General features: G+C 35.7%; 3 protein-coding genes across 4 annotated transcripts in view; 1 reads left to right on the top strand and 2 right to left on the bottom strand.

The window, feature by feature from the left end:
- The window catches only part of LOC138931617 (uncharacterized), an 80775-nt gene extending 72101 nt beyond the window's left edge, over positions 1-8674 (top strand). Inside the window, exon 4 of the mRNA XM_070292574.1 lies at positions 7598-8674. Coding sequence (XP_070148675.1) covers positions 7598-7650 — 53 coding nt within the window. The 3' untranslated portion in view covers positions 7651-8674. The remainder of the gene's footprint in view (positions 1-7597) is intronic.
- A 529-nt stretch (positions 8675-9203) lies between these two features.
- Positions 9204-15971, bottom strand: LOC138945289 (serine protease inhibitor 88Ea). Its single transcript, XM_070316709.1, has 4 exons — positions 15849-15971; positions 11618-11962; positions 10650-11022; positions 9204-10388 (listed from the first exon to the last, which is right to left on the bottom strand). The coding sequence occupies exons 1-4, from the start codon at positions 15861-15863 to the stop codon at positions 9805-9807; spliced, it is 1317 nt and encodes a 438-aa protein (XP_070172810.1). The 5' UTR covers positions 15864-15971; the 3' UTR covers positions 9204-9804.
- Positions 15972-17720: 1749 nt separating this feature from the next.
- Positions 17721-21978, bottom strand: LOC138931616 (thiamine transporter 1). 2 transcript variants are annotated; one of them, XM_070292573.1, is made up of 7 exons: positions 21675-21978; positions 21314-21443; positions 20847-21231; positions 20196-20585; positions 19271-19463; positions 19054-19189; positions 17721-18992 (listed from the first exon to the last, which is right to left on the bottom strand). In XM_070292573.1, exons 2-7 carry the CDS (start codon positions 21434-21436, stop codon positions 18792-18794), a joined length of 1428 nt encoding a protein of 475 aa, XP_070148674.1. In that variant the 5' UTR covers positions 21437-21443; positions 21675-21978; the 3' UTR covers positions 17721-18791. The 2 variants fall into 2 exon arrangements, with proteins under 2 accessions (XP_070148674.1, XP_070148673.1); XM_070292572.1 differs by having other exon boundaries at positions 21314-21522; positions 21675-21977.
- Positions 21979-21989: the final 11 nt, after the last annotated feature.

Genomic DNA, 21989 nt, shown 5'->3' with positions numbered 1-21989 from the left:
CAGCAGCCGTGTCTAGACATTGTTTCTCCCTCGTATCGCCCCAGAAATCATACTTGAAGCTTCCACACGATCGCCACTTTCAAATAGTCTCTGCCCAACAGCGAACAGCGTTGAATTAACGACGCGATTTCTAAAACGAGCGAGGAATATCGCGCGTGTTAGCAGCGATATCGTCCGATACTTATTCTCGCACGCCGCGAGCGAGAAATTAATTGCCGGGATATATATGTCCGAGCCACTTTAACATTTTTTTCGTAACATCGAATTAATCGCGAAACGATTCCATATCTCCCCATTTGAATTTCTCACGCTCTCCGCCGAGAGAGAAAGAAAGGAAGAAATATCTAGTATTTCGAAATTCTTCGCGATATTGTCTCTCATAAGGAGCAATAAAATTCTCCATCTATACCATTGAATAATTGCAATAATTTTAAAACGTAAAACCCATACGAGTCTTGGACGGGAAGATTCATAAGAATCCTTTTTGTCATTTTACAAAATTTCCTGGATCATTTCTTTCTCTCTTTCCGAATGAAATAATATATAATATCAATTTCTGTGCTTTATTTTACATCAGCCAATGATGTTCCGGGAAAGAAATGACATCTTTACAATCTTCTCGCGATATGTACAAACGGAACGCCGGCAGATTGTATCGATCGGTTCGATATTACACTCGCCTATTTAAAACACGTGAAATAAATTACACGTTACCGGGGCCGCAAAAAAGAAAAAAAAAAAAACCTTATCGGTCGACGATGCGCGCGAGACAGGCTGAAATTAAATGCTATTTTTCTCGCCGATGCGGGGAAAGTTACGGTTACGCGATGCCATGGTATCGATTCTGCGTTATTTAAATGAGTTTGTCACGTTTTACGACTGTCATATATAACATGCCAATAAACCGTGACGTGTAATGCGTTAAATGCAAGATAGGAATATTGTTTAACTAGAAAGAAAATGATAATATCAAGTTGAAATTCAAAATGATTTATTATAATACACAAATTATTATCGCTTCAATTAAACGTTATCGAAAAATATGTAAAAGAACACCACTTATAAAATAAAAAATATTATTAAATAATATGTAATGTGTATAAAAAAGATAATATATAATAATTATATATAATATATATCTAATAACATATATAAAAAATATTTATAAGATATTATTAGATTTTTCGACTCTTACATTTAGAATCTTCAAATTTAGATTCTTCACCAATTTATTTTCACGAAGTTGCAGCACGAATGCAATTACGCGGAAGAAGCAACGCGCGGCATGCGCGCAATACGCCGACGCGAAGCGTTGAAGTTTCTAAACGAGCAATCGAAACGCGTATTGAAGTCTCCGCGAAACGCGTAGGGAGCGTCGCTTACGCCACTCGACTACGTTGACACGGTCTGGTCCTGAAGTATCGAGGTCTCCGCTAAATGCTTCTGGAGATTTCAAAGCGCGGTTGGATGGGGATCGCGCGGGAGAGGTCTTTGTGTCGGCATGTTGCATGCATGTCGTAATCGATGGTATATCGCTGGTTTAAATTCCGGTTAAATAAGTTTGGCGAAATTAAATCGCAACACGGTGTTAGGCGCACGCGCGAGAGCGCAACGTAATTATTTGATACTAGACTTAATATATGGAAGATACATCGATCTATTTTCGCAATGCTTGTATTTAATCTCTTCTGCGATTTAACATGATACTCGATATATATTTTAATATATTTTGCATTCGATTAAATTGACCTACGTTAAGATAAAGTCGATTACCTACATTAAGATAACTAAATTCCTATACGTCATTTGATATACGCATTGCTCGCACATGTATGTCGTTTTTCAATTTTTATTTCTGCACATCTTTAAAAAAACAGTTACTCCAAAAAAAAAAAAAAAACTTTAAAATTTAATTTTTAATTAATTTAATAGATCTTGTCTGCACATCTTTAATAACGAAGTTACTAATAAAAACCTTTGAGGGGGCCGATATAAAATTTTTTTGATCATTATTTTTTTTATAAGCGTGCAAATAAAAATAAAAATTAAACAACGGCAGTTATGTGCGAGCAGCAACGTGCAATTGAACGTGACGTGTTAAAATTTAATTTTTTCGAATATTGGTAGGCTAACTTTACGTAGATCTTATAAATCGCGCCTAAATAAATGATCAACTTGTTGTCTCCTACTAAACGCGTACAATCAGTCATTACTTGTTACTACGCGCGACTATAAATATACAACTCGATTTACATAACCGGGACTAGTCGGGCCTGGGTTATAAATATGTATCGAGAGTCTTGTCGCGAAGATTTGCTGGCGCGAAAATTAAATCGCTCCGCGGTATAATAACGGATATAATTAATAGTTCTACGGAATCTGTATTTCACGCGGCGGAGAGAAACGCTGACGATATAAAAGTGACTATAAGATATCTGCGATCGTAAAATTTTCCGCTAGCTCGTCCGCTATTCTATCATCTACGCATTGAAATTTTCTCTCGCGATATAACGGGCATGCGATCATCGCGTAAACATTTTATAAAAATGCATTTAGAATATGCGTGGAAAAAATTTTCAGGATTATAATTTCGGATATATAATTTTAATATAAATTTAACTTTTTTAATTTAATTCTTATTTCTATTTTAATCCCATTTAATGGGAGATTCCTAATTGAAACGTAATACGATATATCTTCGTGTCGACTCGCGTATCGAGACAGAACCCGCGCGCGGGACGATTAAAAAGAAACGCTCGAGCTGCTCACGTAGCTTTTCACGGTCGCGCGATTTCGATAAATCGCGCGAATTGCTGCTTGTACAAAGCTACATCGATTCAAGCGACTCATAGAAAATTGCGTGGATCCTCTCTCGGCCCGATTCGTTAGATGAAAGTAAAACAGCCGCCGGGGCTCTCGCGTATTCTCGCCTCGCGCGTCGATCCATTAATAGCCGACGTGCCAATTTTATTTATTTTATTAATTTTTTTTTTTTAAGAAAAAATATTTTTATTATAACTAAAATAAGTTATGTTAAAACACAGAGTGTGTGTGTGTGTGTGCACGCGCGCGCGCATATACGAATAATATTTCATATTTTTTTCGCCCGCGAAATTGGAACGCGACTTTCTATATGCAGAAGATAAAAATTGAATCTATTCAAAACGCATTTAGTATATTAATCTGAGATCTTTAAAAATCAGACGATCGTCTACAAATTTTTTCTGAGATCAATCAAATGAATTTTTTATGAATCGTAGTTTTTTTTTTTTTTTTTTCCGAAAAACATCATCTCGGCCAACGATGCGTTGTTTTTCTTAAAAGAAAATAAAGACAAGGGTTTAACCGGAAGGACGAGAAACGACGATGGTACGTCAGTCTTGACTGGTTCGTTGTCGATGTCGTTGAACTTGACCGAAGGTTTCACTTTCCTCGAGCAAACTATTGGGGAAGAGAAGAGCACGTGAATAATTCATGCGCGCCCTGTTCCACAGGATGAGCCACTTAATGATTCCTTTTTTCCTCAATGATCCGAGCCTCGTACCACCGTTTATTATATCGGGGAACCTTGAACCTAACCATCGATGACCTCAGCTAGATCTTCTTAAAAAAAAAAAAAAAAAAAAAAATCCTCGATTAAACGACCTTCTCGAAGTAAAAATCGCGTCTTTGTCCAAAAATCGATTAATCTTAATCTATTCAATTTTAATCTTGCAATTTTTTTCTAGACAAAAATTTCTCCACAAAGATCGCGTTTATATTCGTAAAAAGAGATTTTGAATTTAAAAATATAAACTCGTCATATCTCAAAATTGAATTGAATTTATGGATTGATCGGCTATAATCACAAAATTTATAATTTTATTTAATGCGAGTCCACATATATCGAAATTATCATCGTTAATAAACATGAAATCGAGGATCGGGGAAATAGCGGAATTGCGTTTCGACGCGTTGTTGCGAAATTCCGCGGGACGGAGGAGGAGAATGCGTAATCGGCCGATGGCGGCGCGTTCCATTTTCATCTAATTGGCCGCTCGCTTTGGATTTTGCGCGTTCTTAATTGCGGCCAGGAAAGTACCAGCGTGGCCGGCATAAGATATCCTCCCCTCGCGTATATCCGCAGAAGCGGAATCTTCGGGACTGAATAAACGCCGCCGCTGAGAACCCTAGCCTCTCGCTTTAACTCCTTCTTTTGACATAACTGCACGTTTTTTTTTTTTTTTTTTTTTTTTTTTTTTTTGTATAAACAGAATCGAGAGTCGCGGTTCACCGGATATTGAAAATGTTCTCGGAGAAGAGAGAGAGTAATCTTTTAGCCTACATTAAACGCGATAATTATAATGTATAAAATTTCAATCACAAACCAATAAGCTTTCACGTTATTATTTTCCGAAAATAATTTATATAGAATGCATATAAATTATTATATAGATTTACATTAAAATTATAAAATTTTAAATCTCGTGATTATATTTGTAATAATAAATTTTATTTACATATATTATAAAATTATATTACGAATATAACTCATCGATTGATAATTTTATATAAAATACGTATATTTATATGTATAAAATTTCAATATGAAAATGGAAAAGAAAATATAACGAATCACGTGTTACGCGTGTAAATGCGTTCGCAAGTATGTTGCACGACAGGTCGCGAGCTAAAGACGATAAATGTCGCATTAAGAAAAGACGCGTGGCGGGAGGGGTGCTTCGGATCGAAGTTTTTGCGAAGTAGAGAAACTACATACTCCGCGGTTTGAATCGAGGGACGAGGCACTAGGACGATGGTACATTAGCTGATGCTTATCGGCGCTGTACGCACGATTAAATTGATTTATGGATAAACGTTAGAGGCGTCGGCGATGGCGTTTATCCGCCAGACTCGTAACGAGAGCACGAGAAACCTCTCGTATAATTTTTTTCCTTTCTTTTTTAATTCTTCGCCATCGTCTTTTTTTAAATAAGAACTGATTTTTATTAAAATAAACTTCTAAATAATTATATATAATTTTTATATATGCCTTTCTAAAAAAAAAAAAAAAAAAAAAAAAATCCGTTTTGATTGCGAGCTTATAATATGTCTGGAATTTAAATTCACATCTCCTCTCTCGAATATAAGAGAAGGATGAATTTTTCTAATGACTCGGGGCGCATTCTCCTCTCGTCACGGGCATGTAACTCACCCACGTGGAGAGTGGGTGTGAGCCGCCATCGGAATTCGATATTATCTACTGACAGATACGAGATCGACCGGCGCGCGTGACGCGCTTTTTTTCCCCGCTGTTACGAGCGCGTTTCTCTCTTTTCCATCGCGATCGCGATCGCACGATCCCTTCGGTTAGCCTTTAGCTTACAGGAGGGAATGGGCGATAGAATTCGTGCAATTTGCATTACGATCGTTATCTGGCGACGTTCAATCTAACTAACGGCGCGACCGCCCTTTAACAACGATAACTCTGTCTCCTCGAACCGGCGTAGATTACGAGCGCAATAATAACGATAATGACGTCGGCGACAAACGAAACCAGGACAAACGAAAGGCTCTGGGATTCGAGAGAAGGGCCGCGGTCTCTCTCGATCGACCCGATTAAAACTGACTTTCATGGCCAATTGGCGAATTAATCGGCAAACTAAGGCTCGTCTAAGAATTGATAAGGGGATCCACCTATCGAAATTTCTCTCGATACAATAGACGTTAGACGTGTCTCGATCGCACTGTATTTTCGTCGAATGTAAAAAAAGGGACGTAAACAAAAATAACGTCGCGGATGAACGCTCTATCGTAATTATCTCCGAGAAATGTCCGTCTTTCTATAGCCGGAGCCGAGGTAAAAAGCTTCGGATCGCGTCGCGGTTTCGCGCGAGGAATGCAGAAAATATCCCGCGCGTTAACATAGTTACTTGAATAACTACGCCAAACGTTTATAAATATCTATACAGCGGGGAGGTTTCTCGAGTGATGGATACTAGTTACACATTTTCTTAGTTGATTATTATAATTTCAACTTTGCTCTTTTTTTTTCTTTTTTTTTCTTTTTTTTTTTAAGAGAAAAATTTATTATACGTATAAATCCGCGTCTTTCATTATCCAAATCTACGAAATCTGAATTATTTTTGAATAAAAAAAGTAAAACTACACAAAATTTTCTTAACGTTATATATAAGAGAAAATGAGCCTAAAAATTATAAAAGAAGCAGGATACGAAGCGGAAAAATAATTTTTTCCTGGAATCCCTAAAATCTCTCTGAAAAATGCAATGTATGTGTGAGGAAAAAATTTTTATGCGAGTAGGGACAAATGTTTTTGAGATGACGAAATTAAACACGAACATCAACCGTGCACGTGAAAAAGCTTTTGGAATTATGATCACTCGCAGGAGCCGCGAGTGATCATAATCGATCCTGCGTTCGAGTAAACGTTTATCTCTCTTTCCTTATTCCTGATCAATTTTTTTAAGAAACACGCACCGCGACCTGACGAATTTCTCAAGATTCAATTATGAATCCTGATTCCCCCTCTGCGAAAAGCCTTTAGGATCGAATGCAAGAAAATTATAATATGAAAATTTGCAAAATTTCAAAAATACGAGTTTGGATGCTGCGGTTCCGGATTTTTTTTCCGAAAGAAAGAATATTAATCGCATTTAATTAGTAACATCTTATCTCTCGTTTTCTCTTTTGAAAATTGTCGAAGATCGACACTCCAGATCCGGTATTTCGGAGTTGCTCCGAAACGCTCGGTGTTCATCGACCGATTTGTGGTTTGGGAAAAACGGGCAGATGACAGGCGGAATTTTTGACACGCGTGACTTTGAATTGAATGATCTCGTTCGCGAAGTCATATAATTACGGCGCGCGGACAAAGGATGTGGAACGCCGCGCGAAAAAAGCGCGCGTGACCGACTCGTCGTCGTCCTTTTCGTCGTCGTCGACGTCGTCGTCGTCGTCGTCATCGTCATCGTCGAAAGAAAGAAAGTGACCGTGCGAGCGCAGTTTGCTATCTCGCGTTCGAAGGGGGGAAAAAAGGAAGGCGGTCGAGTTTTCGATCGAAGACGACGAAAAACGATCTGGCAGGACCAGCTCTCTGTGCGATTATATATATATATATATATTTTTTTTTTTTTTAATACCCGGAGGGGTAAGGGGACACTCTCCTCAATAATATTCAAGTATTTCTTATCGAGCTGTTTCTCGACCCGAATATTCTCCTTCCGTTTCTTTCCTTATGAATAAAGTATCGGCATTTTCTGCTTCATATCCGGATGCGAAACCTCAATATAATTATGAAATTATTATTAACTATTATAATTTCGATACAATATCTTTCTTAAATTATTTTCAATAGTCTCTTTTATCATTTTTATGCTCATTTTTCCTTAAAAAAGTTATGCGTAAAAAAGACAGAATAGCATTTCTATGATATATAACTTTAAGAAAATTTCCTAGTTTTATCTTTCTATCCGATAATAATTCATCCCCGATTTACAGATTTGGATAATGAAAGACGGATTTATTCTTATAATCAATTCATAATTATTTCGAATAATTTACCGGATCTTTGTAGTCTTAAACTTTCTTTCTGGCAGATTGTAACGGCGCTGTCAATGGCGCCAACAAGTTATCCCGACGTCTCATTTAAATCGCTAATTTACGCATGCATACACATTCATCTCTCTTCTTTACACAATGCGCTGAAAAATGTGCATCCCCACGCGATCCTACGAGTAATGCACGATAATAGCGCGAATCGTCTAAAGCCAGCGGGGCCCGAATAGAACGACGTCATTTTTCATATCGTGTCGAGGGACGCCCGCGGGCGACGCGTTCGTATAATGAAAGAAAGAAACAAGAGAGAAAAATCGCACCGATACGATAATAATTGCCAATTTTATGCAACTAACGAAAGACGCCCACCTACGAGATGACTCGCGAAGAGTCTCATTAATTGACGGCGAGAACAAAAAATTCTCCCAACTATCGCCATTGTTATTAAGATATATATGTATGTTTGGCACAGAAATCCTAGAGAAGAATGTCAACCTTCCGTTTTTTACCTTCGGACCTTTTCTCATCTAATCTTTACATTGTGACTGAAGGAACAATCAATACATGATTCTTGATTAATGTTTTTGAATGAGATCATCGGATCCGGGAAGGAAATTAACGGCAGCGTTATTTATTAGCAATTTCTTCGAGGAAGTACAAAAGATTACTCTTTCTCTCTTTCCTTTTCTTCCTCTCGTCTTGTAATACGTCAAGGTCTCAGGAGCGCGAACCAAGACTCGCGTTTGTCTATATCCCAGATATGTCGCGTATACATATGTTTGCGCGCGTGCGTTCCAAGTGACGCAATCGGATGCCAATGGCTGCAGCAGATATTGACGTACTCGTGTTTGACGGATGCTACCTCCTAACGGTCGCTAATATACAAAGCCACACAGCGTACACACACAAATATAAGAGTAAGCAATACATGGGAGTAAGCGAGCGCTCTCAGATTCGAAACCACAAACCAGCGATGAGACCTCGATGACATCAGACTTCATGAATGAGTCTCACAGAAGCCTCAAGAGATTGTCGATCCAACCAGAAGAGGCGTAAGCTACCGATAGCGAAAATCTGTTAAGAAATCGATCGATAAAAGAATCTTCTGTATTGTCGAATTGTTGATAATTGAAGGCAATTATTAAATTAATTTATATATTTGTAAATAATAATTCCATATTTTTCTTTTTTTAATTTTATATATATATATATATATATATTCTTATGCTTATTCAGTGTACATTTAATGATAAAGAAGATAAGAAGGATAGCTTCATGAAATTTACAAAAACTCGAGGTTTTATACAGTAACGTATACTTAACACAGCGATAAAAATCGATTTCGAAGAGATTAACGGGAAAATACGCAGAATAAATACAATATGATTTGTGTCGATATTTGAAAGAAATGGTTCAGTTCTAAACTGAATGTCATCGCGTTGACTATATATATAGTTAATATTAATTTTTAAATAATTTTTCAATCAATATTACATCAATATATAAATTTTTCGGTCATTAATAATTTTTTTAATCTGTAAAAGTCGCAATATATTGGTGAAATAAATTAATATTATTATGGTAACGTTAATGTGACTTGAAAAAAAGTGTGTGTAATATTTAATTATATACATATATCTAAATATATTTTTATTTTCTTTTTTTTTTTTTTTTATTACATAAATCTCCACGATGCAATGTTTTTACAACGTTTCCTACGGTTATTTAGACTACCTATTCGATACGTCACCATGTAATTTAACATTCAAGAAAAGGAACATTTGTAGAACTAATTTTTTAATCAATAAGCGCGAGCGTCGATTACACCAAAATTCATTATATCATCAGAAGATTGTATTAACGTAGATTTCCATTTAATTTTATATAGATTTTTTTTTTTCATTTTACGTTTTTGCTTACCTGTACATAGTAGGATATGTCGTAAAATATAAAATCTAAATGCGAGAATAAATTAATGAGATTCATGCAACGGACTTCTCTCGAGGAAAATATCGTAAAAGAAGACCTCCGCCTCGAAAGATCGCACATTCGAAAGCTAGCGATGTTTCGAAGCAACCAAAGCATCCAAATGATCTCCGATCGTTAACAAAAATCACTCAACGTCACCCACAGTGAAACAAGTCCTTCTGTCCAGAGTTGAGTTGAATCGGCTATATAAGAAAAAAGACTTGACGCGACGATTCCCTGAATCGTCCGATTTCCTTCGGGGACGAGGAGGTCTCTCCGTTTAAAGGGGGTTCAGCGAGGGCGCTGGCGAGCGGAAAATGCCGGTGAAGAGGATAGTGCGATCGTGCTTATTGTATATCAGGTAGACGAACGGATGATTGGCGTTGAAGATGGCGGGTTCGGTGGGCCGGCTGGAGCGGAAGGTGAAGATCGCGGTGGCGGCTGCTGCGGTGGTGCCTTCCTCGGTGACCTCGATGCGGGCGCGATGAACGGCATCGCCAAGATGCAGGCTCGGCTCGCCATCGGCGACGAAGCCGCGCAAATCGGCCACTCCGGGTGTCAGCAGTTCTCCGGCGCCCAAGGCGTGCAACAGCTGACCGAGCTGCAGCTCCCGTTCGAGCTCGAAGCGCGGCAAGTTCACCTCGACCTCCCGTGGCGGCATTCCGTCGTCCAACAGCTGACGGAGCTCCTGGGAACCCTTCTCGGTCGCCAGTCGTTCCACCAACTGACGAATGCCGTCCTGCGGCTCCGAATCCTGGACAAGGGTCCGTGCGGTGGAGAACGGCGGCAGCAGCACGAACATCGATATCTCGTCGCCCTTGTAGGGTAGCTCCAAAATGTACGCGCCTAGCTCCTCCGAAACGACTGGAATGAGAAAGATTAATCTTAAGATTAGGAAAGGACTCAGAAACATCAGAATAGATTAAGGACCTAATTTACGTCTAGAATATAGTATGAAAAGTTTATAATTTAAAAAAAATTTTTTTTAAGAATATTAGAAATTGATTTTTTTTTTTTTTTTTTACATATATTTTTATTGATATTTAAACAGTACGTCAGTATTTTTAAATCTTGGATATGTTTATAAATGAAATTTATATAAATTTATTAATAATGTTTTCTTACCGTGATTAAAGTTTCCCTTCAGGCGCATAAAAGTAACGATAGAGTTTCGCGCGCCGGAAGCGTAGAAAATATCGCGTTCGGAATTCTTGGGATCGAAGCGCTGGGCCCACAAGCCTTTAAAGTAAACCGCGTTCGCCAGAACCAGATCCGTGTCCTCGGTGATGCTGCTGGGCGGCAAGAGGTCACGGATGTGACCTTTCGTTATGTTGCTGACCCAATCGTTGATGCGATTCCGCACCTCGGCAGGATTCGTACGGAAATCGGTCACTTGCAACTGATCGCCGAAAAAGTCGAACATGCATTCGCGCAGCTTCCTGGAATTCGTGATCCAAAATTTGTTGGCGACTCTATACTCGTAATCCGTGGGTCCGTTCTGTAATAAGAAACATCGGGAATGAGAAAATTGGCGACGTGAAAAATCTCTCGATGGAATGAATCTTTCCAAGAGCTCCGATTGAGCCATGTCACTCAAGTTTATTAACAAATTAGAGGATATCTTCAATATCTCAAGATTATAAATGAATTCGAATCTATTCACATAGGACTTTTAATTTTCAAGAGATAATAGATTTCTAAAAAGTGTTACCTTCTCTAAAACTGTCAAATTATTTTGCACTCGAATTATTTATTTATTTGATCATTTATCAATTTTACATTCGGTATAGCCATAATTAATTTAGTCCACGATATCTCGACTTTACAACAATAGACTAATTTTCTCGTCGCCTCTTATTAAGCGATAATCTCACATCATTCAATCTCGTCCGTCCGATTGAGAATGAAATATTTCACTAAATTCCTAAAGTCGTCCAAGGATTCTTGCCATATATTTAGAACCTTGGGCATCCGGAGATGTTGATGTAACGATAAATCGCGCGCGATTCGCCTTGACATACCTTCGGCGAAGTATAATAAATCGCGCGCCGGGCAATTACGCAATCTGACAGAGAGATGCCGGAATCACTCACCTCGGAACGCATTTGATTGAGCGATTTCTCAAAGGCGTAATAATGTTGCACGTCGACCTTAGACAGCTGATCGGGAATACGAAGAGCCTGTTTGAGGGAGGCCTCGGTAGTACCGCGTGCCCCGAAATACGCCAGGCTCAGGGCATGGTGTATGCTGTGTGGGCTGAAGAAGAGGTTGTCCTTCGTCTCGATCAGCGCGGCCTTCTTTAGGCTGTCGAGCGCGAAATTGAAACGGGCGTCCATCAGCGATACCTTGGACGTTGGGTCCATCAGCGCGGGACCATCATTTCCCGTTAAACACTGCGCTGATATCATGCCGATTGTCAGCGATAGCGGCAGTATTGCCTGAAAGACAGAAGAAATAGTATAAAAAATATTGAACATTAAAATATTTTAAAAATATTTTTATTTAATTTTATTATATACAAAATTTAAGCGTTCTGCTTTTCTCCGCGTTTCTCGATTATTCTTCACCAAATTTGAATCTTCCGACATTGTAAATAGTCATATATTATTCACAATACATAAAAGTATGCTTTGACATTGAAAAGGAATGAAGAAAAGTAGAATAAAAATTAATATGTTAGATACGTTAATTTTTCTGATTTTCGCGATTAATCTCTCATTCGATCACTATTTATCATCGAGTTTGTCCGTTGTGGAAAGATTAAGGATATTCCACGTGAATAAAGGCAACTGACATCATTTACTCGCTCGAGTATGCGCGATCGGGAGAAGAAAAACTTTCTCACTCGACAGAGAAAGCGGACACGGAATCGCTCGTTTGATGCAAAATACGAGACAAATGTGACGGGAAGAAATGTAGGCTGTAGAAATATATATATATATATATATATATATTTTTTTTTTCTTTTTCTTTTTTTTTAATATTTTGCAACGCTGTTTCTCAGGCAACAATAGCCTTTAATTTATGTAGGTTTCTAGACCACGTGTCCCGCAATTATTATGTATCGAGAGATCAATCGCGACTAGCTGCATAATCCTTTTGATCCGAATATAGCCTAGTCATTCAAAAAACAAGGACTCGTTCAAGGACTTAAATCTCAGATTCGTATCTCAATTTTCTGAAAATAAATGGCAGAATTATATATGTCTTCTCTTCACGCGATTGCGTATCGCGATTCATCCGGTATGCGTTTTAGGATCTCTATTATTCGAAGAGTGATGCAACTGCGCGGGGATTCCCTTCACAATTTCCTTCCTCAGGGCGGCACTCTCGGTCCTGCATAATGCGTGCGGCGAAATTGCGGTCGGATCGGAAATCGGGGGCCAGGAATGAGAGAAAGTAGCCAACATTGTGTGTGACATCATAGGGCATCCGGCTTTCTTGCCTGAAATTAACGCGTGACGAAGGTGGTATTTTCGCGTAAAGATAGAATCATCGCAATCGCAGGCAACACGAAATCTATACTCGACGTAAAGTAGCAATTAATGGACAACGGTATGTAGCGTAATTATTGATGGTATCATAAGCAACGAGGTCATGATGAAAATTTTCCTTCACTTCCTTAATAAAAATTGAAACTAGGATTGAGATTAAAATCAAGATTGGAATACGTTTCTCGAAATTGAAACTAAAATTGAAATTTATATGATGGAATCGAAATAATAATTATTTTCAGTTGAAATCGAGATCAGAAAAGATTGAAATTCCAATGACAGTTTGAGTTCAGATCGGATCAAAAATTGAAATTAATAATAAAAATTGAGCTAAATTAAAGTTTCATTTTAGCTTTTTATTCAAGTTACTTGATATATTTCGTGCAATTAAATGGCATTAATTTTTTATTTCTTTTTTTCTTTATAGCTTTTCATACGTATTTCTCGAAATATTGCTTACAAATAATGCTAGGACAACGACAAGTACTTTCAAATTTGATAATTTTTTATTAAAACAATTTTTTTTCAGGAATTTTATAATCATATGTAAAACTTTTGTAGATGTAATGATAATGATCCGTCGAAATTAAAATTAAAGCTCAATTTAAAAAACGAAATAAATTAGAAATAAGTGTGAATTAAAATTAAAAAATTTAAATGAATTTTGAAATCGCATGTGTGTGTTTTAAACGGCGATCGAAATGAAAAATAAAATTAAAATCAGAATGAAAATAAACTTGGGTGAATTAAAAATAAAACGTAGAATGCGAAAAAGATCCGTCGAAATTAAAATTAAAGCTCGATTTAAAAAACGAAATAAATTAGAAATAAGTGTGAATTAAAATTAAAAAATTTAAATGAATTTTGAAATCGCATGTGTGTGTTTTAAACGGCGATCGAAATGAAAAATAAAATTAAAATCAGAATGAAAATAAACTTGGGTGAATTAAAAATAAAACGTAGAATGCGAAAAAGATCCGTCGAAATTAAAATTAAAGCTCGATTTAAAAAACGAAATAAATTAGAAATGTGTGAATTAAAATTAAAAAATTTAAATGAATTTTGAAATCGCATATGTGTGTTTTAACCGGCGATCGAAATGAAAAATAAAATTAAAATCAGAATGAAAATAAACTTGGGTGAATTAAAAATAAAACGTAGAATGCGAAAAAGATCCGTCGAAATTAAAATTAAAGCTCGATTTAAAAAACGAAATAAATTAGAAATAAGTGTGAATTAAAATTAAAAAATTTAAATGAATTTTGAAATCGCATGTGTGTGTTTTAAACGGCGATCGAAATGAAAAATAAAATTAAAATCAGAATGAAAATAAACTTGGGTGAATTAAAAATAAAACGTAGAATGCGAAAAAGATCCGTCGAAATTAAAATTAAAGCTCGATTTAAAAAACGAAATAAATTAGAAATGTGTGAATTAAAATTAAAAAATTTAAATGAATTTTGAAATCGCATATGTGTGTTTTAACCGGCGATCGAAATGAAAAATAAAATTAAAATCAGAATGAAAATAAACTTGGGTGAATTAAAAGTAAAACGTAGAATGCGAAAAAGATCCGTCGAAATTAAAATTAAAGTTCGATTTAAAAAACGAAATAAATTAGAAATAAGTGTGAATTAAAATTAAAAAATTTAAATGAATTTTGAAATAAGGATCTATCTCTGAGAATGAAAGATGAATTTTTTTACGAGATCCAATTAAAATATCGCGGAAATCGCTAATGAATTCTTCGCTCGTATATTGCTCTCCTGTTTATATGGCGATCACGTATCGTGTAGGATTCATGACAAACGTGCTCGCGAAGTAGTCATTGCCCGTTTCATTCGTGGAAGTGACTCTTTTTCTTTTTCTTTTTCTTTTTACAAGCGATTAAACAGCTCGAGATAATCGCTCATGACGTAAGAACTTATGAATGGGAAATTCCGTGAAAATTATAAGAGAAAAACTTTGTTCATCTCTACATAAGCATCTCAAAGCGTGAAGAGTTTGTAAAGTAACCGTAGATGTGGTTTGATTAACTCGTTAAAAGCCACAAGTATAATAGAAAAAAAAATTGCAGTTAAGGAGTTGATATTATTAACTCAGAAAGGAATAATGTCCGCGTGAGATTGACAATCATAATTAGCGTTGAACATGACGACGGATAGCTGTTGATGGATTCTGTCCTCTGATGATATCACCGTATGTTTGTAATAAAATCGTTCGGCATTTCATAATAATAACGCTATATCGAGTGCGTATATGGCATTAATGCGTTATGTACATTACGATGCATTCATGAATCGACATTTATTACATAAATACGAATATACATCAGATACGAGAGAATTTTTTTTTTTTCGCCGGATATTCCAAGATTATCGCTACGAACTTTTATTTACGGAACCATCAATTGATTTTACAATCAGTTTTACGTTCAAGTGATAAATGTGTGCGATGATTATCAATGAATTTGAAATGTATTATATTAAAAATTTATAAGCATTAGTTCCTTTTCTGACAAAAATATATTTCCAAAAATTTAGAGATAGACAAGTATTTTTTAATTGAAAAAATATTTTTAATAAATCCAGAAATTAATTTGCAAGAGACTGAAAACGTTTATTCTCAATCTTTCGATAAGACTTATCGCGGTTGAACTTGCATCGGAAGTCAACCGTCAAAAGGTCAGGGAGGAATGCAACAACACAATCTTCGAGAGGCAATTCCTAACGACGCGAATAATATTCTACCAAATTTCGAGAATTGTCCCCTGTCCGCGAAATCGGGACGAAGTGGAAAAAGCGCGAGTACAACAGACAATAGCACTCACCGTGAGGAACGACATAGTTCGTCACTTTCTCGAAATTTCACCGAATAGGGTGATCACAGCGATGTTGGTCAATCGATTATTACGATACGTCCGAACGACGATCGAGAAGAGGCAGGACTGATGGCTGCGAGCGACCACGAAGAGAAGAAAATGCCAGGCCCCCCTCTTTTCCTACTTTGTCACGTCTGGAGAACGTCACGACGTACACGACAAGTAGTATCCAGGATCGGATTCAATCGAGAAAAGCCAGAACAAATATATTTCAGAAATAAAGTTTTACGGATTAATTATAATAAAAATTATTTTTTTCAATTTTGATCAAATTTTTAAATAATAATATCTATAGAGAAAACCTTTTTCTCTCTCTTTTAACAAATATATATATATATTTTTAAATTTTATATATAATAAATGTACGCCACGCTTTTACAATTCTTAAAATATATAATTTATATTGAATAAAATGAGATAATATTAAATCAATTATCTGAACAAAATATATCTACCGAAGCTATTTACATTCCTATGAGAAATCTTCCTGATTTTTATTTCAGTCAGAGCTCTTCCTTTTCCGATTCGACCCTGAACGCGTTTATATATATACGTAAACACTTCTCGCGGGGGCCAATCCATTATTTCTCGTCTCTTGGAAATGCCCAGTCGTAATCGTCGCTTATATTATTAGAAAATCGCTGTCGTGTCTGTCAATGATTTCACGATATACGGCCATTATTATTGTTCGCGAATTTTACTTCTGCACGAAAGACAATTTTATCTCGGAAAATTCATCCTCTTAAAAAGATCCAACTTCGTTTACGCATAAACTTGTTTAGAAATACATTGGCCGAAAATGTTTCAGAGATTCCATTCTCTTATGTGAGAAAAGTCTACATGTAGCAAATTCGCGCGAAATCAATCTATCATAAATCCCATCGCGATTCTAGTATCAAATATCTAGTATACTTCTCACTCGCGTATTTGTCCATCTAATCTATAGGAATTAATCAAGATTGACAAGAGTCAAATAACTTAACAAGCGATTAAGTATTACGTTTGAGGCTTCTGACCCCTTCGGCGCAGCCATGTTAGATTATGACGTCAGAAAAATGATGTATATGTCTTGGTTTGTCTCGCAGAGATAAAAATTGCTGCGATAGTACTTATTTATATAAATGGACAAAATATACCGCAAATTTTCTGTATAATGTTATAATTAATTATAATATAATAATTATAAATTGTATCTTTACTATAATTAAATTAGCAAATAATAGTTTCAACAAATCATAAATTCTTTTTTCTTAGAAAAAAAATTCTTAATGCAATATATGTATATTATTTGTAAAAAATTAATAAAAATGACAAAACAACATGACAATAAAGTAAAATTAGATCTGATTAAATCGAATTTTTTTCTTTACAACAAGAGTTTTTCTCTTTAATCTGCATAATAACATAAACTAATTTAAAGCCGTATTTATACGAGTACACTCGTCATATTTATCAACGTGCATATTTACAGGCGGATATATGCATATCTATATTCTTTCGGAGCAAATGTGGGAAAATCCCAGTCGAATCATCCACGATGGACCGCAGCTTTTGCGTCGGAGAAAAATAAACTAAAAAGACATTCATTCGTGTACATTGGATAACAATGTAAATGGTAATGCATCAAGAAGGCGTCGGAGAATTTCGGGAAATCCGAGGAACGATGTTTATCAGCATACCAATTCGCTTCATCAACTTCGACAATTTGATTCAATATTATATATTAATTTATTATAATATAGTATATTATATTAACAAAGGTATACTTTTTTTACGAGCATTCAGTACAATAAAAGTTTAATTAATAAATTTAATACGGTAAAAAATTTCCATATTAAACAGTTTAACAATTCAATTCTTAAAAAATTAAATAATTTTATTAATTGTAATTATTTAGTGAGATGTAATTCGGTTTTTCCTCTAGAACCTTAACTAAAATCTTCCAATTTAATTCAATCTATAATACAATTCAATTAATGAGTTTGATATGATAAAAATTAATATAATCGGTGTCTAATCAAAAAAATATCTTTTTGTTGATGTCGCGCAAGATACAAGGTTCGATGAAAATAGATTTTATTTAAAGAACACTCGCATGAGTCTCTTTCCGGATATCTGATCCGAAGATTATAAACTTGATAAAGCGAACAAGTGTCCCGATATCAAACAATCGATCTATTGATCGTCTCGTATTTTTAAAATCAAACGATCGCTATTGTGTAAAAGTTATTATCTTCGTGGAGAAAATAAGCGAAAAAACGGGATCACGAGAATAATCGCAATTTTAATAACGTAATATTTTATCCGAGTGTCAGGTTTTTATTCAATGTTACAAAACGACAATCATTAGAAATATATATTCAGATGATTTCCTAAAACGGAGATCCTTCACGATTGCGATATTCTCCTTTTTTAGCGAGCTTATTTGAAGATAAATGCAATCAGATCGCTTATTCGTATTCTCGTATAAAGATGATTGATCCAATTATCTCTCGTTAGAAAATAATAATATTAAGTTGATACATTAGGACTTGCTTTTCTTCAAGTAAAATTGAAATTAAAGCGAGAGAAAATAATTCTTTCACTATAATAAAATATTAGTTCACTGTTTTAAGAAACTCTATGTAACAATTTAATACTGCATGTATATATATATACTGTGTATACGATATGTTCAATACTAATATCTATCTAAAGTTCTCAGGAACAACAATGCGTCGCGAAAAAATACTGACTATATAGATAATAAAAATATTTTATAAACAAATAGCAACATAGCACAAATAAATTCATTTAACAAATGAAGAACTATGTACAAAACTGTGTATAAAAAACGATATGTAACTCAAATTACTAACATGATACTAATATGCCACTTAAGATGCATTTGTCTCAACTATCGTTGTGCTCAGACTTGAACGACGTTACATCGCTCGCGCTATTCGCATTTTGCGTCGCGGATAGAGATTTATCGTTGTCGCTAGTCCGCACACGAAACTTCTCGCCGCTTCGATAATGTTGCACAATGTTAACGACACCCATCAAAATGTACATCATAGACAAGATCACGAAGTAACCACCGTAGACGAAGAACTGAAAAATACAAAGAATCTCGCGTTATTCGAGGAAGCGCCATTTTCGTTGTGAATCTTACCTGCTGCCGAATGTTCAGCATGAGCTTGTTGACAACTACAAATGTTAGCAGACTCTGCACCAATAGTGCGAAGAACGTGTTCACTCCGAATATTAGCCCGTAACTATCCTCGGATATGTACATAGCGATCTCAAAGCTAAAAACAAACGACATGCTCTCCGATTCCTTTTTTCTTACATCTCCATCGAAATGGAAATTTATATTGCAAAAAATTCACCTTGCGACAGTAGCCATAGTGTGATAAATCACGCCGAATATGATATAACTACCGTACAGATACCAGATGTTGTCGTTGTAAGAAGCTGTCACCAATATAACGCCTTCCAGAAATGAAAATACGGACAATGTCACGTCCCCTATCAGGTTCCAGTTTAACTTTATCTTCCCTACACAAAATACGGTCCCTGCACCTAATGAAAATAAAAAAAAATATGTAAAATAAAATACGGAAAAAATTTTCCATTTAATTAATTTAATTACGTCTTCTAATCTTATCGCTCGATCAATTTTGATAAAGTATTTATTTCGAGTAAATATATATTGTAGATAAAAGGACATTCAGTATTCAATCTCACTGATTTGCATTTTAATAAATACTAATCCTTTTTTAAATGTAAGTTTTTGAAAGACAAAATAGTTTAAAATAATAAATAAAACATTTTTCTAATGAAATATTTATGCAATTTGTTAATTGCACAAACAAATCTACTTCTATTTACATCTATATTTCTATGTAAATCTATATATTTATAGTTCTTAATTCGTAATACAGGAACAATTGAGGGAATAATTATCTGTCAAAAACGTTTATCACTTTAAAGCATGCTATTGCTATCAGTAGCCTTCATTAAGTTTATCTCTCTCGCGCATCGATATCTATGATTATCAAAACAAAATTAGTCACGCAAACCACTCGAGATAACATTAACGAGGATATAATAATAATGGCAATAATATTCAAATTACGCAGAATACGCAAGTCGCATGAAATTTACTCGCATATTCTAAAATTGCTATGCAATTTAACTCGGGCTCGAAGACAATTAATTGTTTAAAATTGTAATTTTTAATCCTAACTTATCCGATTTTAAACGATTTAAATGAGACATTTCAGAGACGATTGAGTCTTCTTTCTCTCTCACCAATGATCGCGTAGAAAAAATCCACCGCGCCGTTATAGATCATATCACCAGGCTTCACGGCATCCTTCCACAACAGTTGCACATAACTAATGATCTGCAGATAACCACAGGTGGCTAGAGCCCACCAGAATGACCACTTGATCACGCGGTAATTGGTATAGGCCTGCAAAAAATGTTTCCACAGCAGCGCATACGCATTCTTGATCTTACGAAGCAATGGCGTTCTTGATATCGCAAAGCAGCGATACTTGGTTGGCTCATTCGTCAATTGATAATCGGACGGTCCTTTACCCTCCTCCTGTTCCCCGTCGGAAATACTGGCGCGATGGAAATATATCGATTGGTCCACGGAAGGCAAGAAGAACGCCCAGATCGTCGCAAAAACATTGGCTGAAAGTATTACATAATTGTAAATAATAATAGATTTTATATTCATACAAATTAATATCGTACACTACATATAATGAACGTTATATGTGGAAATTGATGTATGAGAATTTGATGAGAATTTGATAAAAATTTATGAATGTGATGAGTCCACAATTTAATCATATGAATTACAATTAAATATGTTGCAATTGTGAAAAGTCTCTGAAAAGTCTGCTTATTTTACATCAGACTTTTCTATAATTCCACCTACATTGTATATACCTGAAATAGTTAGATAATTGAGCTGGTGATAGTCCAGTAGATCAAAGGAGGCTGTTAATTGTGCTATAATGCCTGACATGCTACGACCAAACAGTGTGGCTGCTTTAGTGTGGCTTGTCACTTCCTGATAGTGCATCTTATCTACTTTGGCATATATGTATGTGTAGTATGCCACTTCTGTAGAAAAATATAAACCGTAAAAGAACTCGAGGATCTGAAACACCAGTACAGTTCTTCCGAGTATTATCATGAGGAATGTGACAATGCCGGAGAGACCGCAGAGTATAATGATAGGCTTGTATCTGACAAGGTCTGTGATTAGAAACACAATTATCAATGTCGCTAAGTAACTGTATGTGGAGACAGGATAAATGTCTTGATTCACCTAAAAACATACCATTGATGTTATTTAAATTATTTATATTAGGTGAATGCTCAATCGCACACTGCATATTTTAGAAACTAACTTGCTCATTTGTAAAATCTTTCCATGGCCCAGTCAGATAATCCGTCACGAAAGACTCAGAAGGTCGGAAGTCCTTAAAGCACCCAAACATACAGAGAATACACGAGATCTTGATCCAATGCATGTTGTGTCTGCGAATAATTGTACTTTGCTTGAAATGAATCACAGTTTTTATATTAAATTTAAGGAAGCTCTCTCAGCTATATGTCTCTGGAAGAGAAGTAAATTTCAAATTTATTTAATGCATAGTCGATGTAAGAAATAAGTGACACGTTTCTTTTAATTATATTTCTTTAAAGAAATACTATAAAACAAGAACGAAATATGCTTAATTGTTTAATACATAGTCAGATTTATTTTACCTCTGCTCTCTTTCAATTGTTCTCCATATCTAATATTTGCTTAGTTGTTTGATGATGAAACGTATTATCTCGTAATCAAATTCCCTGAATATTTTCCGGCATCCCATAATACTTAACCTTATTCAACGACATCCCCACGCGCTCTTATGCGCTCTACTGGTTCATTCTCGCTCTCGCTCTCGCCTCTCGCCTCGGCTTCCCTCGGCTTCCCTCGGCTTCCCTCGACCTCATTCGGGCTCTCAGAATCAGAACCGAATGGTGTCACGAGATAAGGAGCTCCGAGACGCATGCGCTAATCGCGCACGTGACTACTTT

This window comes from Polyergus mexicanus, unplaced genomic scaffold (genome assembly GCF_030449975.1).
Source record: "Polyergus mexicanus isolate NDT 795.1 unplaced genomic scaffold, iyPolMexi1.0 SCAF_3, whole genome shotgun sequence".
Taxonomy (NCBI): domain Eukaryota; kingdom Metazoa; phylum Arthropoda; class Insecta; order Hymenoptera; family Formicidae; genus Polyergus; species Polyergus mexicanus.
Note: the sequence above shows the minus strand (reverse complement) of the source record. Positions and strands in the feature narration are given on the sequence as shown.

Excerpts from the sequence above, each read along its gene's own strand:
- LOC138945289 (XM_070316709.1), bottom strand. Across the intron at positions 11,023-11,617 it reads TCAATCAAATGCGTTCCGAG|AACGGACCCACGGATTACGA; the intron begins GTGAGTGATTCC and ends TTCTTATTACAG. Across the intron at positions 10,389-10,649 it reads GAAGGGAAACTTTAATCACG|TCGTTTCGGAGGAGCTAGGC; the intron begins GTAAGAAAACAT and ends TTCTCATTCCAG.
- LOC138931616 (XM_070292573.1), bottom strand. The coding sequence starts at position 21,436 with ATGCATTGGATCAAGATCTCGTGTATTCTCTGTATGTTTGGGTGCTTT. Across the intron at positions 21,232-21,313 it reads AAGATTTTACAAATGAGCAA|GTGAATCAAGACATTTATCC; the intron begins GTTAGTTTCTAA and ends GTATGTTTTTAG. Across the intron at positions 20,586-20,846 it reads CAATTATCTAACTATTTCAG|CCAATGTTTTTGCGACGATC; the intron begins GTATATACAATG and ends TAATACTTTCAG.